The sequence below is a fragment of the Erpetoichthys calabaricus genome, chromosome 1 (genome assembly GCF_900747795.2).
Source record: "Erpetoichthys calabaricus chromosome 1, fErpCal1.3, whole genome shotgun sequence".
NCBI classification, from domain to species: Eukaryota; Metazoa; Chordata; class Cladistia; order Polypteriformes; family Polypteridae; genus Erpetoichthys; species Erpetoichthys calabaricus.
In genome coordinates, this window is record NC_041394.2 from 31,078,599 (window position 1) to 31,097,676 (window position 19,078).

At 41.6% G+C, this 19,078-nt stretch overlaps 1 protein-coding gene across 3 annotated transcripts in view; it reads left to right on the forward strand.

Annotated features, from left to right (window-relative positions):
• Positions 1 to 16,415, forward strand: part of LOC114648303 (uncharacterized) — a 57,860-nt gene extending 41,445 nt beyond the window's left edge. For 2 of the 3 annotated variants that reach the window (XM_051919058.1, XM_051919056.1), the window contains exons 3-4: positions 10,862 to 11,082; positions 14,561 to 16,415. In XM_051919058.1, coding sequence (XP_051775018.1) covers positions 10,862 to 11,082; positions 14,561 to 14,689 — 350 coding nt within the window. In that variant the 3' untranslated portion in view covers positions 14,690 to 16,415. Of the gene's footprint in view, positions 1 to 10,861; positions 11,083 to 14,545 lie in introns of all 3 variants that reach the window. The other variant, XM_051919063.1, reaches the window with a different exon arrangement.
• Positions 16,416 to 19,078: the final 2,663 nt, after the last annotated feature.

Genomic DNA, 19,078 nt, shown 5'->3' on the forward strand with positions numbered 1-19,078 from the left:
GTACATTTTGGTGGTTCAGCACTGTGGGTTTGCATATGGGACAACCACGTAATCAACTTTTTGTGTTCTCCTCTGTGACCTGGGGTATAGAATAAGGTAACCTTTTCTCTTGGGTGTCATGTAGAGAAAAGCCAAGCAAAATGACACCTTTTATTGGCTAACTAGAAAGATTACAATATGCAAGCTTTCGAGGCAACCTAGGCCCCTTCTTCAGGCAAGATGTAATACAGAAACTGAAGTTTCCTATGTTTATATACACACTCTAGGACAAGAAACAACATTGGTAAATATTTAAATGAGAGATTTTGAAAGGCAACTAAAGTTTAGCATCAGGAAGGGCATATGATCGTAAAAATATTCTGCTGCACTACTGTCAAGATTTGGGGTTTAACTGGCCAACCTAGGTAAATCCAGAAAATGGACATTAATCCAGCAGAGAGTTCTACACAGTGTGTAGAATGGTGACAAACTGCCTTTTTCTCTAAGCAGGTACAAAATTTTCAAGGTAACCATTTAGGGCAGGAGCATTAAATGGTTGTTGCAGTGCTTCTGTTAGTCATTTACTGCCATATAACAAAAACAAAGCCATTCTGGTAGTCTTGGTCTAGCTTGCTCCTACTCTTAAAGTATTGTCATTGGTACTTTTTAAGCCTTGCTAATGCAAATACAATGTTTAAGACCTGCTCTGCAGATGTGCGTAACCAACAGATGTAGTATAGATAGCCCATTTTCTTAAGTGTTGTGCTTTGTAACTCTTAACAGCAAACAAATCGTATGTTAAGGTCTTGTTAGACAGCAGTAAGTGGCTGTTCTAAAATGTTCATTTGAAAAGCCACTCACAGCACAGGTGTGATGATTTCTCACTTTATTTTCCTTTACTGAATATTCTCAGCAAATTCCAATAGTAATTAATTGAATATTAGATCACCTTTTTGAAGATTAAGCAGTGAGGGTGACTGTGCATTCGTCAGTCAGTACACACTGTGATCCTAAGTGTGTCACTTCACCTCCCAGGTTTTCAACAGTCCTGACAAACTGAATTGGGCATCTGTGATTTGCAAGTTACCCTGGATAGGTAGCACAGCCTAGTGGACTATATACCAAGAGGCCGACATTTCATTCCTCCTCCCTGATCCACTGTATGATTCTGAGTGAGTCATTTACCTGTCTATGGGTATATTCTATGTAACTGTACAGTATATCTCAGTATGGTTTCTAATTTGCTTTGGATAACATTGAGTTCAAAATATAACATTCATATTGGCCTCACAGTTCCAGAGTCCTGTGTTCAAATCCCAGCCCAGACACTGTCATCTTGAAGTTTCAATGTTCTCCCCAGTGTTTATACCTGGGTTTTCCTCTGGGTGCTCGAGCTTTCCTCCCACATCCCCAAAGGAGAAAAAAAAAAAAACCCCATAGAGCCTAAACTGCTCCTGTGTGAGCGTGTCCTCTGATGTTAACCTTGAATGCACCATCATGCTGCGAGTCAATAGTCTTATTGATGTCACTCTAGTCAAAGAGCTCTTCGCTCATTTTACTGATCTGGATATCTCTGTGAGACTTGTGCATTGACTCAGGCATGATTTTGAGCTGTGTCAACTATCAGGTATTAGTAGGAATAGTAGTAGTGATATTGTCTCATTATTATTTACTTGCACATTTATTATTTTTATAACTGGTTTATATGGAGAATCATTGAGTTATAATTTCATTTCAGCTTAATGCTCCTAGATATCAGCACAAAAATAAATGGTGAATTGTCACAGCTGCAAGTTATGTAAAGTAGTGGCATTATGCCATTTGAGACATTATTGATTTATCTGAGGTGGTATAAAAAGTTGCAGCAAAAAGCACGTTTATAGATATTTATTTAGTCTATTTTGGTCTAAGTGGTGTATGTTCCTCATAGTGCAGGATACACGGTTTAGAGTGCCCAATCCCTGTCTTTATGGATTTTGCATATTCTTCCCATATCTATATGACTTCTCAGGGTACTTGGTTTTTCCTCCCTTTTTGTGAAGATCTGCAGGTAAGATGAATTGTTGACCCTAAACTGGCTGTGTATGAGTGAGAATGGGAGCTTCTGTGAATGTGCTGTGTGTTTGAGTGCCCAGCTTTTCAGTTGATGGTGCAGGGATGGCCTCTGGCCCCCACAAATCGGAAGTGGATTAAAAAATTAACTTTTTTTGGCAAGAAAGTTGACCTTTTTTTGAAATTAAAAATTGAATCAAACATTTATATTATAAATGCATTACTTTTTTTTTCTTTTTTTAAAGTACAAAACCGCCTGGGACAACGTATAGCTCTAATCTGCAGTCTGCTGCGGCAATAATAAAATAAAGTGGACTCTTAAGATGTGAAAAGCAATCAAAAGCAAAACTGAACATTTTTTTTTATTTTAATTTGCTGCATGTAATTTTATTTAAAGAACGAAACATAGTCCAATAGAAATAAAAAAAAACATATACAATGATATGTTCCTCAGATAATCCATGAAGCTGAAGTGAATTTCACTTTTTTCATTTTTTTAACACCTCATCCTAAATGTATTCCTTTTATGAGGGAACTAATGATGAGCCGGTCACATCAGCTAGTTTATCACATTTACTGTATGTGTGCGTCGTAATTTGTATCAAGGGGTGAGGTGTGTGCAAGTAGCACCCCAAGATCTTTGAGTCTTTTTTTTTTTTGTCTTATCTTATTGAGTTTACTCACTGTTGTAGCCCTATACATTATAAATGCTTCAGGGTGCTCTTGCACATACACATAAGTGCTTTGACTATGACATGTAAAAAGGAGTTAATGCAATGAAGACAAAAGCTATGCCACTAGTAGGACCAAATAAATCACAATCATTCCACACTCAGCCCAAGTCCACTACTCTGTCCTTCCCTTCACTGCCCTTGCTGCTGCTTCTCTGGCAAGTGAGGAAGGGGTCCTTTTAAGACCAGACCCAGTTCCACTTCTTGTCTTGTGTCTAGAAGTATTTCCAGGTCAGTCCAGACTGCTTATGAGTGACTTGGCCAGGCACCAAACACACCCCTTGCTGGCCTGAGATGGCTCTGCCCCCATGACAGACTTCATATTAATAAAGGAGAAACCAACCTAATTGGCTGAAGGTCTGAGTTTCAGTCCCACGTTGTCCTCTGATACTCTCTTATTAGATAGATAGATATTAGTTTGTAATCCTGTCCAGGGAGTGTTTTTGCAACTTGCCACAATGACCTTTGTCATCTCATCTAGGAGGTGATCTCCAAAATATCCCAGATGGGATGTTGTCATTCTGTGCAGGAAGTATTTTTGGCAACCTCAGAAATGGGACGCAAACACTTCAGTCTGGTCTGTCTCTCTTTCATAATACATACACATATGCTTGAGAATATCCATGTGAATTTGTATTTTTCACAGAAACATATTCATAATTACATGTGTTAGCTTTTAAATATCCTTGTTTTCATATAAAGGCAGCAGTTGCTTTTTTTATTGTGGTATAATTGTATTTCCTAATGACATGAGAAAGCTGGCATCCTTCAACATCTGCAATAAGATGCTGCAGATGTTCTATCAGACGGTTGTGGCGAGTGCCCTTTTCTACGCAGTGGTGTGCTGGGGAGGCAGCATAAAGGACGCCTCACGCCTGGACAAAATGGTGAGGAAGGCAGGCTCTATTGCAGGCATGAAGCTGGACAGTTTGACATCTGTGGCAGAGCGACGGGCACTGAGCAGGCTCCTGTCAATCATGGAGAATCCACTGCATCCACTGAACAGTATCATCTCCAGACAGAGGAGCAGCTTCAGCAACGGACTGCTGTCACTGTCCTGCTCCACTGACAGACTGAGGAGATCGTTCCTCCCCCACTCTATGCGACTGTTCAATTCCACCCGGGGGGGTAAACATTAACATTATTCAAAGTTATTGTCTGTCTGTATACCTGCATTGTTATCACTCTTTAATACTGGGTTTTATCAGTATGCTGCTGCTGGAATATGTGAATTTCCCCTTGGGATTAATAAAGTATCTATCTATCTATCTATCTATCTATCTATCTATCTATCTATCTATCTATCTATCTATCTATCTATCTATCTATCTATCTATCTATCTATCTATCTATCTATCTATCTATCTATCTATCTATCTATCTATCTATCTATCTATCATAATAATTCATTATATCTATCTATCTATCTATCTATCTATCTATCTATCTATCTATCTATCTATCTATCTATCTATCTATCTATCTATCTATCTATCTATCTATCTATCTATCTATCTATCTATCTATCTATCTATCTATCTATCTATCTATCTATCTATCTATCTATCTATCTATGCAGAGACGTTACATTGTAGCCTTTGCACACCCCCAATCACTTAGTGAGCATAATGGAAAAAAAAGTACTCATTGTGGTTTCACTAGTGTATGTAAATTCGTTGTTCTTTTTCATCACTTGGCCCATGGTGTGGAAAGCAGTGATTATTTGGCTTTTTCTTGCATTCAGTAATGAAAGTCATTTAAAAAAATAAATAAATAAAAAAGCACATGTGCTGCCTTTTCTCGCTGAGGTCTTTCCGGTATTTTAAGATAGACATAGTGGTTAGAGCATGTCAAGGCTTGTCCCCAAGAGCTGAGTAAGTTCAGTTTTCTGTCTGCTTGAAGAACAAGTGTATCCCATCCTCTAACCAGACCTCTAGGGTGTATGCTTCTGACGTGCAGCAATTAAGACCAATTCTAGGAATTGTGATAGCAGGTGAGAGTTAAGAGTAGGAGTCACGCCGATGCGCAAGACAAACAGGATGAGGCTAACCTTCATCTTTAGGGCACATGCACAACTAAATTCTCGTATCTGAAGCTCATTTCAAATTCATTAAATAATGTGTTAGAATACAAACAGGAAGGATCTGTACATCCACTAAACTATAGATGCAGAGTTTACTGTTATGCAAATACCAGTTGAAGATTTTATTTGCGAGTGTTGCTGGCTTGTGTAACAGAAATATAAAAATACATTACATTAAAGGTTCAATTACCGAAGAGTGAGAACACCTGGGAGTCTAACCCACTATGACACCGGGGGCTTCTTTTTAGATCCCGCAGTGCTGCGGTCAGTACTTGCTATGGGAATCTGTCAGTACTTCCTGTTGGTGGCATCACTACTCTCATTCTGTCATCCTCTCCCAGAGTTCTGCTGGGCTTCTAGCCAATGGGTGATGTGGGCTTGTTGCTGGCCAGGCCTGCAGTTGCCCTGGCAACCATTGAAGTTTCGTCTGTGCGATTCATTGGCCAGAAGATGCGTGTCTAGTGCTGTCTGCCCACAGAGCTGTCAGTTTGTGAGGTAGAGGGAGGCAGGGAGGGTCAGCAACTGTGACCAAAGGGATGAGTGAGAGACGGGGAGTAGAGAGTGAAGGGAAGGTGAGGGTCAGTAAAGTGAGCAGCATATGGGGCTTATTAGAAAATAAAGCCTGATAGGATAGGGACTGAGAGGTGAAGACCTAAAGGATGGATGTCAGAGAGTGCTTGCTGCTTTATTGGGTCTGGCTGAAGTGTTTATCCAAGGTCGCTTACAAGATCAGGATAAGTTAAGCTGTTTACAGATTTCCTTTTTGCAGTTGGAGTAGGCACAGGTTGAGGGTCACATGGGGGTTTAGAGTAATAGTAATAGTCACATGTTCCGAATCCACAGAAATTCTTACTTGCGTGTCTGACAAGCAAGCAGCACATCACCATTTTCCAGCACTATGGTAAACAAGAATGTAAAATACAGAAACACGTTGTATTTTATAGAAAACCTGATGGAAAACCTGAATTGTTGTTTAAAATATACAGTTTTGTATTTTTGGTTGTTACGAGCTGTAAGCCCAGTGTATGAGCATGAGTGGTTTGTTCACTGTTTCCTGTTTTAAGGGTGTTTTGGGCTAGCATTTCACTTGATATAAAATAAATCATTTTTCAGGGAGAGTGTGAACCCTGCCAGATTTAGTAAATGGCATGATACCAAGAGGGGGCCGGCTCCTAAAGCAAAGAGCGATTTGCTATTATCATAACTCTGATATCTCTGCATAGTCAAGTAGAAGCACAATTATGTGACCTAACATCGCTTTGTCAGACTTGCATAATCTGCTTCAGAGGCATGCGGACAGTCAATTGTGAGGTCCACTCACATTCACAGAGTGACAAAGAGACAATTTGGAGTCGCCAGTCAAGCTACCTTACATTTCTTTGGGAAAGTTAACAGACACAAACAAACGTGGGGAGAACCTGCAATCTCCACACAGACAGAGATTCTAATCTAATACATTCAATATGTTGAAGCAAAAGTGAACACTTACTCTCATGCTGCCCCAAATTAAGACACATGTCTAAAAATCATTCTAAGTAGAGATTTATAAAACAGTTATCTGTGGGAATTGAACCATAAGATTCATGGTTTGAAGTCCAGGTCTTATCCACTACACCCTACTTCCTTGTGTATGATTTAAGCGTGAACAATGCTGCACATCCTCTAACTCTTGAGAACTTTCAGCCAAACAAATATTTAGCAGGAGTGTGTCAAAAAACAGGGGCTACTGGGGCTTTATAGCAACAGCAATACACTTGCATAATAACTAACCAACTGTAATTACAGTCAGATGTTTTTTCTTTTTAGTTATTATGGTGTATGTTTATTTATTAAGCTTCTGTAAAAAGCCAAATTTCCCCTGGGAACAAATAAAATTCTGTTGATCATCTGGTTGATAGAGTAGTGCTTTACAGTAGTTCTCAAGATTTGACTGTGTAACGTATACATATTTGTATAATTTATAAATGTATGTAAAAATAAGGGATATTAAAAATGGCTTACCTAAGTTACCAAGTACAAAACTGGAAACTGTTCAAGTGGAGTAACTGATTAGGTGACATTGAAGTTTTAATAATTGAAAAATATGGGACAGACGAGGTAGTGGTGGTCAAGGGGCTACATAATGGCAATAACAAAAGCTAACATGGATATGTTTTTAAAAATATTGGTTTGAGAAGAAGGAGAGAGATGCTGTAGGCCCTGTTGTTTAAGACCTGTACTCTCTAGAACAGAGGCATCAAGCTATCCTTGAAGGTTTGTATCCAAGTCAGAAATCTTCCTAGCATGATATGCCTATCCTCCTTAGGCCACACTAGTTACTCATACTGGTTTTAGACTTCTCAGGCTAAATCCGCACAGGAAGAGACCAGAGAGACGTTACATAGACACAACAGGAGTGTGCAAGCTCCATACTTGCTGCTTTTTTTTTTTTTTTTTTAAGAAACAGCCTGGTTTTAGTTTCACCACCCCTTCCTAATCTTTGAAGATGCCTTCAACTACCTGTCAGATTTCATTCCTTACTTGCTCCCTGCTCAATATATGGAATCCGCATCACTGGGGACATCTTTGACAAGGTCACATTGCCATGACATTTATTGATTATCCAAGAACAGGATTATTATTTCAAGTTTCCTTGAAAGTATTGGTAAAGTGGATCCAGCCAAAATCTTTTGACTAAATTTTGAATCGTGTGTGAGAATTAAAGAGAAGTGCATTTAAGACTAAAGCCAGGAAGCACTTCTTTACTCAAATAATTGTGTAAATCTGGACAAACGTAAGAGTCATGTATTTAAAGCAGAAAACTTGATAACCTTTAAGAAGTATTCTGGATGAGATATTGGGACAGCTTTGCTATTAAGCCAAACAAAAAGAGCTTGATGGACTGAATGGTCACCTCTCCTATATCAGATTTCCAAGGTTCTTTTAAACACTGTCATGGTAGCTTAGGTTGATGGTGTTTTTGTGCAAAATTGGAGTTGCAGGATTTTTAGAAGAGCCACACAACATGGGAGCTTTCACACATCAACAGATTAAAATGATTAACTCTTATTAAGCTTGCTTCATGCAGTCATTCATGCTTTCATCCATCAGTTTTCCGTACACAGACTTGGGGTGTGGAAAAATGGAGTCAGTCTACGCAGCATTAGGCACTGGTGAGCAAGGCAATATACTAGAAGACACTTGAACATGGTGCTCCACATTCACCCAAGCTGGCCCACTAGATCTAATGTGCAGGTTTTAGTTTTTCTCTCATGTCCCAAAGACCTGAGGCCATATGTGTGAGAGGACCGACTCTCTATCCAGACATGGCTCCTACACTGCAACCCAGTGTTGCTGGGATAGTGTCTAGCTTCATGTGACCGTGAAATAGATTAAATGAGCTGGAGAATCTTACTGTAGATAAAGTAAGGACATTTAATGAAGGAGATGAAATATAAAATTGTAATTGAATAAACTTTGAAGAACACAAAAGCCCATATTAAATGGGGGGGGGGGGAGTCAAATACAAGCGTCTCCCAGACTTGAGCCAGGTGGCCTCCCAACACTTCTGTAGTCTGCCAACAGTGGATTCAAGCCAAGCTTTAAACTCTGGGCTAATTATTTTTCCAAATTGAAATGTTGTTGTGTGTGTGTTTTTTTTTTTTTTTTTTTTTCCTGTCATCTCCTGGAGATTTGGTGTTCATTTCTTTAAATTTGCACGGTTACATTCTGTCTCTTCTTCATGCCCCCACTTAAATCGACTACCTTATTTCTCTCTAAATACGCCAGTTATTACTGAAGCAGCTCATTTCTGACATACAGACAGAAATGTACTTAACGAAACATTCAGAGTCGCGGCAGCTAATGCAGCACCACGTGCCTCTGTCTGTACTCTTTGTGAAGCGGCTGCCTTTTCACGACTTACTGTAAGCAGCCACTTCTAATCCACCATTCACAAGAATCCATACACAGCCCGCTGTATGTGTGTGTGTTTTCATGACAACAAGCCTTGGCTTAGAAGAAATGCACAAGCAGGCAAACCATAAAAGTAGTTACGGCAAATTAAGCAAGTAGTTAAATGAAAAGCATAAAAGAGCCTTTTTTAATTGTGTGGCTGTTTGGTGAGAGCAGGGCTTGGACTCTCTTTTAACTGGACCTGACATTTCAGCACTTAGTAGCCTGGTTAGTTAGGATGTCGCCTGTGATGCACAGAGTGGGAGAAAAAAGAGGGCTAGACCTGTGAATATGTAGGAGCCTAAGGTCTGGGCAAACCTAGAAGATCAAGCTTATTAGCTTTAAAATGAATTGGTTGCCAGTTGGATTTTTAAAGTTAATTTTCAAAGAATCAGTTTTGATGCAATAGCACAAACAGTGTTTTCCATACAGCAAGTCTTAATTTTGTTAATTGGTTTATTAATCTCTGTGTCTGCAGGAATACCATGTATGAACTGCCATATTAATAAAATATGTTCAACAGAATCTTAAATTTTAGTTATTGATCAGATTAATAGGTGTGTTCTCAAAGTGGCAGATTTGAACTTGATTTTATTGCCATATATAAGCAGTACATGTACATGGAGTTCTTGCTTATAGGCAGTTCCACAGTTGTAAAAAGTGTAAAATACAAAAGTGCAAACTGTGCATGAAGTCGGTATACAATGTACAATATAAAGTAGACGATGTATAAGTAAATAGTTGAATGTCACAAAATCGTCTGTAGATGTACAGTAATCCACCTCACTTAATGGACAAGTGTCTGTCCGGTCCCAACAGATTGTGCACCACAAACATTAGCACTTCTTTTACTGCTCCTGTTCCAAATGGTATATAATAACCGAGGCATAGCAACTGGATGGACACACTGCACTACAAACATTAACACTGAGGTCTGTGTTGATTCCTTAGGTTTTGATCCATTTTAAACGGGAAGCCCAGTTAGTAATTCATAAACTATAATGGAGTTGAGGTGCATTTATTCATTCTTGATAGAAGTGGCAGTCAAGGATATAATGGGATGATGGTACACTAGTTGAAGATGAATGAAAAGTAACTTCATAAAATGAGTGGCAAGTCTGCAGTCAGTTGGCTACCACACTGTTGGTTCAAATTGGGCAGTGACATTAGTGCCTCACAGATACAGCATCCCAGGTTCAAATCCCTTGCCTGGTCATTGACCATGTGGCTGTTGCACATTGTCACCAATGTCTGCATAGGTTTTCTTCCCATATTCCCAAAGACCTGCAGTTTAGGTTAACTGGTGACTCTAAATTGGCCCTAGATTGAAAGCAGTTACGGCCCACAGTGGACACCTTTTCCAGGTCTGGTTCCTGTCTTATGCCTGTTGTCACTAGGATAGGCTCCAGCACCCTGTGGGTTTTGAGAATGGTACAGTATTAGAAAGAAATGTTTATTTCTAAAGGGCAGAGACCCCAAACAAGTACATCTCTGGATTAAGTATCTCTTGAGTAAATTAGAAATAACCATGCCGGGTAGCGAGCATTAGCCACCAGTAGCTCGACCTTAAGCACTTTGGGTAAATTATTGGTAAGTATTTGGAGAACAGGTAGGCCATTATCTTAGTGGCTGTTAGCATATAATCACACATTAGTTTTGATGCCGTTATCCAAGGTTGAACTGCAAGGTCAGCAACTCCTGCCCATACTTTACATCTATTACTTACAATTGCATCTCAGGCAGGTTAAGTAACTCCCCTATGGTCACAAAGTGAGTCGCAGGTAGGAACTAGTTGGCCAACCTTGGAATTAAAAGTCCAGTGTCGTAGCCACTACAGCACTCTAGCCTGCCTACTGTTCAAGGCCACAAACTCAGTTTGCATCTCATCCCATCCCTGATTGAATCTAACCTGCCTGGATTCCACTTGGTGAATGTATAAAGCATTCCGAGACCATGTTTTTAAACGGGATTTCATTTTAACCAGTTAACTGGCATCTGTAGGGATTTGAAGCGTACCTCACCATGAGGAGGTACTGCTGTTTCACTCTTTAAGTGTAACCCTTGGTTTTCTTTTCATTTTCAGAAGCTGGACTTCAGTTTCAACTGTGGAGCCAGTGGGGAAGCAGTCAAGCTGTGCCTCTTGCAAACGTGGAGCATGACCAGCACCTTCCAGTGGCAACGCCTGTCGGGGAAAGGAGCACCTGGGAAGAAGAGGTGTCGAGCCGCGTGGCGGCACAACTGCGTGTCATAGGGGATGAAATGAACGAGTTGTATCTTCAGGGATGGGTACGCAATTTTTTTTGTGTGTTTCCTTACGAGGAGGGGAGGGTGTTAAAACATCTGTTTGTAAATGGCCACACACACCCTCCACGTGTTGGCCGAGCTCTGGTGGTCTGGGGCCGCCTGAGGATTTTCATAAGACAACAGCAGTGTCTGAGGTTTTTGAACTTGTCTGCTGTTAGGTTTTCCTTGTTTGTGTACACATGTACTGTATATATATATATATATATTTTTTTTTTTTTGTGTGGTCCTGAAAGTTTGCAGCAGCTGTCAACACAACTGACCTCAGCGCCTGTCTGGATGGGGCTGTGGAGATAAGTTTTGCTTTAGTTTATCACTCTGAAAGGTTAGATCAGACAAGCTATGCAAACTCCCTTCAGACAGGCGGGCAGCAGCAGAGTAGACAGACAGCAAAGTGCAAAGGGGGGGGGGGGGTAGGATAAAAAAAAAAGTTATTTGTAAAAAACGTGGAGAAACAGTTAGGATGTGCCATAGACAGACCCTCGCACCTTGTCTCTGTGTTTAGTGTAACAAGGGCTGCCAGCTTTGCATTTTCAGAATTTATCACAGACACGGATCATTTTTGTTGTCCTGTCTCCGTGTATACGCTCTCTCCCTCTCCCTCCCTCTCGGTTAGTCTCACTCGTCTCAACGCTTATCTCTGTCTGCCTGTCTCTGCGCCCTGCAACTTGATTTTATATCCAGCTCTATTTTTAGCCAGTGAGTCAGAGCAGCTGCACAAGCACTTCTCCTCTCCTGACTTCTGTCCCCACTGCCAAAGGGCTGAACAGGCCCGGCCCTGCCCACCGCCAGCTCCCCCTAGCAAAGTAAACAAACTCCTGCATTCCCAGTGTGAGGGCGGGTGTGTGTGTGTGTGTGCGCACATGTGCGTGCGAGAGAGAGCGCCCAGCAGACAGACAGAGCCACCTCAAGCAGAAGACACACACAAACTGCTGGGTGACACTGTGTTGAAATATTTGGCTGTTGGACGGCATCCAGGCACCACAAGGCTGTCGTTCTCTGGGGCAGCACGAGTGCTAGAGTCGTGCTCCGGTGATCACACCCTCTCCACAACTTTATTTTTTATTTAATTTTTTTTTATTTTTATCTGAATTATCAGCACTGCCAACTCACAGATCCAGCGTCCCAGATTCGAATCCTTTGTTTGGTCAATGTCTGTGTGGAGTTTGCATGTTCACTTCATGCCAGTATTTGTTACTGGGTATTTAGGTTTTCCTCCCAGTTCCTCAAAGATCTGTTCTTGAGGTTGATTGGCAATTCACACTGGTCCTGTATGTGCGTGTGTACACATGTGCAAGTGGGCCATAGGATGGGCTTTCATCTTGTCCAGAGCTGCTGTCAGGACAGGCTCAGGCTCCCTGTGACCCTCAATTGGATTAAGCAGGTTGAAAAACATTATGTTGCCTATGCTAACCCAGTGGCTAACTATCTGCTGAATCGAAATGAAACAGTTTGATAAGTTGGCTCTGCCAACTGGAGGCCAAACAATCAAAGTGACCAATTTCTGGATCAGATAGCAATATTATGGTAGAATGAATGGCTAACCAATTGGGGGCCAAGCAATAGATTTCAGTGTCAGAGGGCAACATCATGGTGGACTGAATGGCCTACTGTATTTGAGATGGTGCCATTCCTGCAACATACCCATACGGAACCCCTGGTTGAAATCATCCTGCTATGTTAGATATTTTTGGGCTTCTAAGCCTAAACACAAAGTTTATTTCATTAAGCCACTTATCCAGAGCAAAGTCACATGGCAGCAGCTGGAATCTACACTAGCATTCATTGTGAACAACACCTGGACAGGGTAGCAGTTCATTGCAAAGTGTACAGACAAATACACTCACACCAGAGACAACAGGAGAGATGGTAGTGAACAGGAGAGCCAAACACAAACCAAAGTCAAAACTGTAATTCAGATTGATCTTTCATTAAAACTACAAAGTCTATCCACAAACTTTAAGTCAGAAACTAGATCATAGGATTATTTAACCGGGAAGTTGAATGTAGAATGTTTATTTGTAAAGCACAAGCGTTAGGTTTACCCATAAATTTGGATACCACAGAAATGCCCAAAGTGACCTTTATACCATTGTTCTTGATGCTGTCACAACCAGGGGAATGTTGGGTAATTTTGCCATGGAGACAATAGACAAATATTCTGAAATGGCAGCGCCATTAGAAAAGCAAAGATAGTATCACAGCAAAAAAATGCTACAGAATGTCAGCTTTGTCAATTTGGTTTATTTACAAAAACTAGCAAGTCCTTCAGTCCCAAACCTCCTAATTAAATATATAGATCATTGAAATCCATGCGGTGGCGCAGTGGTAGCGCTGCTGCCTCGCAGTTAGGAGACCTGGGTTCGCTTCCGGGGAGTGGAGTTTGCATGTTCTCCCCGTGTCTGCGTGGGTTTCCTCCCACAGTCCAAAGTTGTGCAGTTTAGGTGCATTGGCGATTCTAAATTGTCACAATTGTGTGTGTGTGTGTGCCCTGCGGTGGGCTGGCGCCCTGCTCAGGATTTGTTTCCTGCCCTGTGTTGGCTCCAGTAGACCCCCATGACCCTGTAGTTAGGTTGGATAATGGATGGATGAAATCCATGCAGGAATTCTCACAAAATTCTACTGAACCCTACTTTAAGAATTCCAGTACCCCTCAAGGCCATGTTACATTACACGACTTGACATCATTTATGTAATCTTGGCAAGTCCCAGCAGTCGTGTAGTGTGGTACACCCAGTGACTCATTCCCAACACATTGCAGCTCACTCTGACACAATCAAGCAGGATTGAATTTGTCTTGAGTCATGTGTGAGCATATGAGAGCTGCAACAATGAGCACTGCTTGTTGTAAAAAGTGCATATAATGCCGGTGCTCCGAGGAATAACAAACAGCAGTGTTTTTCATCTTGCTGTCTGATGTCTTGTGTTTTATGTACCGATGGAAGTTTGGAAGACAAAAGAAAGGGGCTGTAACTCGGCGCATACCCTGTAAACCCTTCAGACAGGAACCAGCTTCATCAGGCAGCTGCATTATTGTCTGTCATAAAAAAGTGGAAATGCAAAACTGAAAAGTCAGCACAGAGTCCTCTAAATTGCCCTTGTCTACAATTCCTAGTCATGTAATCTGATATCCTTTGGCAACAAGATCAGCGACTGTAGTCGTCAAGTTTGACATCCACTCATTGGACTGTTAGGGGAAAACTGAAGATGCAATGGGGTTCATTCTTAGCTGGTAATGTGAACATGGCCATCATCACCATCTTGTTAAGAATTGTACCGACTACTACACCTGGCTTGATGCTTTTGAGCAGCAGATTTTTGTCCTTGTGCGGATTGTAGATTTCACTTGTATGTGTACATTGCTTCCAGCAGCAGACTGAAGTGCACATAATAATAAATATTTAACTTTTGTCATTTCTGTGAGGTACTAATTGTGAATAATTTTTTTTTTTTGTCCCCTGCACAGAATGGTGCGTGGGAGTGGCAGCACTGGCCCGGGGGGTGGCGAGGACTCTTCAACTTCATTGCAGAGAGACCTCTGACTGCATTCCCACCTCCCAGGATGGCGATAAGACAGAAGATGCCAGCAAAGGACCAAGGGACAGAGTGACCAGCTACTGCGGGGACAATTTTCACAATCCGCTGGTTCGGATTTTTTTTTTTTTTAATTGGAACTGTAGCATATTGATAATAAATGCTAGTTTCTCCTGTGTTAATTATGATCATTGGCATATTTGCCAATTTTTTGTTCTTTTTACTCAGCAATTCTAATGATGGGCAAAAAAAAAAAAAGGACTCAAATGAGTAAGTGTCCGAGGTAAGGGACCACAGCACACAGAAATTCCAGTGGTGTGTTGGCCTAGTGACTTGTGAAATTAGGTTAAGAAAATCTTATAATGAGATGGCATTTGCAGGATTGTTCTTAAAAATATTTGACCATGCCATCGCATGGATGACTTGAACCTTGGCAACATGTACCAGGGTGGCAAAATCTAGAAAGTGCTTACAGGAGAGACATTCCTGAGGTTAAGCACATTCAGGGAAAACAGCTGACCCAAAATGCAAGTGACCTGACCTGACACGTCCACATGCGCCCAGAAAGGAGGATTGGTTCCCGAATAGCATTAAAGAGCTTGACCAGAGATGAGAGAAGGCGTCCCAAACTGGCCTGTGGCCCTTGGTGTAATGGAAATGACATTTATCGGCTGACTACCGTGTTCAACCAGGGTGGCCAGTATTGGAGACATTTTTTTTTTTTTTTTTTTTGTACCAAAAAAGACTGGAATTGAAATTGAAAAAAAAAAAATATTTATTAAAACTTTTTGTTTTCCTTTAATTATTGTATATATTTATGAACAGAAGTCAAGCTCACTAAAGATTGAGTACATTTAGTCTATTTCCTAATGTCCATTATAAATTTGTTCCATTTTGTCTACGGAGAATGTGAATACTGTTTCTATATCTTGAAAAAATCTTTAATAAAGAATTTCTAATTCATTTCAAAAATTGTAAAATAAATCCACCTCAAAGATAATGAGGTCATTTTCATCTTAAATTGTGATAAAAGAAAGAGAAACGAGGGAGACTCTGATTTTTGAATTAATTGGAATAAACCACATTTAGTTTTAAAGAGAGATTTCGCAGACTTCAAAATAATTTATTTAAAAAATGAAAACACAAGTAAGGATTCTCTAATTCATATTATTTTTGTAAGTCGAGACTACTTAAAAAAAAATGAGCGTAAAGAATATTTTAAGATGTTCACGTGTATATAAAAATGACATGTGAGATTTTATTCAAAATGCACTTAAATGATGCAATGCTGTTCCTGTCCCATAAATGGGACATTCAAGACCACTCTTCACTTCAGTGGTAAAACAACTTTTGCTCAAAAAAGGAATCTATTTAGTAAAATGCCACAAAGTGTTTGTAGCTGATGACTTTTGGTAGCCATTATTCTAATTTATTGCTCTATGTTGCGAGTTATGAGCCCTTCACTGCTTCAAAACGCAACCTGCCCCGTGTCATGGCCATTTCCAACATGGAGCCGGTTGTTATTGTTGTTGTTATTATTTCACATGGGGGAAGAACTTTGGATCTTATTTACTTTGTAGCAATTCAAACTGTCGTCAAGGATGTACTGTGTAGAAACCGCTCCGCCAGCCATCCCCGTCCCCCGAGGTCAAGGAAAAGTTACAGAAGGTCTGGAACTGGTGCTGATCTAAAGCCGTTTGTAAATACGCCGTCTGTGAGTCAAATGTGTATATTTGCTGTTTGATTTTTATGTGAATTTTGTACATTTTTTTCAATAAAGAGTGAATCTGAGATGCTTCTAATTTCAGTTGCCAGACTGTATTTTAAAGCAGACCTCAACGTAAAACCTGCACTTTCTTTCTCGTGTTTTTCTTTAGTAGGAGTTTTACAAATTGCTTGGTAATGCTGTTTGCTAAGGGTGGATGAAAGAATTAACCGCAGCTTCAAATATGAAATGATTCAAGCCGGAGCCAGGCCAGTCATTGGGATTGGCACGACATGACATGCCAGTCTGAAAAGTATGACGCACCGGGCCTGTCCAGCAGCAGGGCAGGAGCCAACACCGGACAAGGTGGCAGGCCGTCCGGCATTGTTGGTTAACCGAAAACACGTGTGGAAGGAGGAAACGCCACACAAGAAGGTGTAGACTCTGAGAGGTGGCGGCGCTGACCAGAACATACTCTGCAAGGAGTGGATGGCAAAGAATATTCTGTACATACTGTATATATTCAGAGCCCTGCACTTGGTTGTGCTGTTAGATGTATTTTTTAATGGATACATTTGCCATTTTTTCCTGTCGATCAAGTGAAAACACGTTTTTAGAAAAGGTTACAAGTGTAATCCTCATCTTCTTCTTTCGGCTACTCCCGTTATGGGTTGCCACAGCGGATCATCTTCTTCCATATCTTTCTGTCCTCTGCATCTTGTTCTGTTACACCCATCACCTGCATGTCCTCTCTCACCACATCCATAAACCTTCGCTTAGGCCTTCCTCTTTTCCTCTTCCCTGGCAGCTCTATCCTTGGCATCCTTCTCCCAATATACCCAGCATCTCTCATCTGCACATGTCCAAACCAATGCAATCTTGCCTCTCTGACTTTGCCTCCCAACCGTCCAACTTGAGCTGACCCTCTAATGTCCTCATTTCTAATCCTATCCATCCTCGTCACACTCAGTGCAAATCTTAGCATCTTTAACTCTGCAAGTGTAGTACAAATCAAAAATTGAAATCTCTCATCCATAGAGGCTCAAATTCAAGTTTCTTTATTGTCATCCCATCTAGATACATAGTGCAGGTCGAGACGAAATTATAATTTTCTGTCTTCAAGACCGTGGTGCAAATATACAATATGTAAGGCAACAAGACAATGTGCAGCACTGAGCACCAATGCAACATACGGCGCAAAAGGATGAGACAATGTGCAGGAAACCGACGTGACAGCGGTGGACAGAGCGCGGCATCGCCTCTAGCGCTGATGTCCGAGGTTTGATTCCCGAGAGGGAGTGCAGTGAGTGTGTACGCCTGATGAGCCCAGAATTAGGGCGAAACACGTGTCGCGTACTCTTTGCATTATTTGACAGTAAAACAATTTTCAACCATATATATATATATATAAATCTTTTTAGGAGACAAGACTTTTTGGAAAAGATTTTTTCAAGTCCTGCGAGACGAGAATATCGCCATGAGATTCTTTCAAGTCCCGCCCTCCTATCAACCATTTTCAAACAAAGCCCCGGTCCTCTCACCTCTCAGTCTTGTGAATGCTTTTGTCAGACACACTTCCTGCACTCTCAGCTCTTATAAATTTTAACAACACTTCAAATGAAAATTAAAATCTGTTTAAATCATACATCTGCATCCCCATACGCGAGCAGCAGAACCGCAAAGAGGCTGACGCGTAGCGCAGGCCCAGGGGTTGGTGAGCAGGGGGCAAAGCCACCTAGTAACCTAAATAATCAGATTGCGATACAGAACTGAGAATGTAAAACTGTACTCCAATCTTTACCCTGTCAAATAAGTGAACCAGCTGTCATGGCGCAACGTCAGAGGCTTCGCCTCAGGTACTGATGTCTGAGGTTCGATCCCCGTAAGGGGAAACAAAAGTGCGCTCACTTGACGAGCCCCAAAAAGGACAAAACACGTGTTGTGTACTCTTTGTATTGTTTGGTAGATACTGTATCACACATATATATATACATAAATATCCATCCATCCATTTTCCAACCCGCTGAATCTGAGCACAGGGTGACGGGGGTCTGCTGGAGCCAATCCCAGCCAACACAGGGCACAAGGCAGGAACCAATCCCGGGCAGGGTGCCAACCCACCGCAGGACACACACAAACACACCCACACACCAAGCACACACTAGAGACAATTTAGGATTGCCAATCCACCTAACCTGCATGTCTTTGGACTGTGGGAGGAAACTGGAGCGCCCGGAGGAAACCCACGCAGACACGGGGAGAACATGCAAACTCCACGCAGGGAGGACCCGGGAAGCGAACCCAGGTCCCCAGGTCACCCAACTGCGAGGCAGCAGCGCTACCCACTGCGCCACCGTGCCGCCCATATATATATATATGTGTATATTGTGGCGGGTGGCCAGGGCCCATGCCCAGCCAGGACGCCCCATCTACATATATATCATATATTCTCAGTACCTCCCCCGGGACTCTTGGTGGCAGCCTCCCTGGCTGATGTGGGTGCCTCAGTTTCCCGCAGGGCTCCATGGGAGATGGAGTTCTCCACAGCCCTGTTGGGATCTGGGGTGGCCGCCAGGGGGTGCTGCATGGGTCCCTGAGGCGGCCCGGACAACTATACAGTCCCACCCGGAAGTGCAATTAGAAACAGGTGATCAAGCACCTGGAGCACGTCCGGGTGGGCTATATAAACATCTGGCAACCACCACTCAGGAGCCAGAATCAGGAGGAAGAGGACGAGGTTGCCTGGGAGGAGTGGTGGTG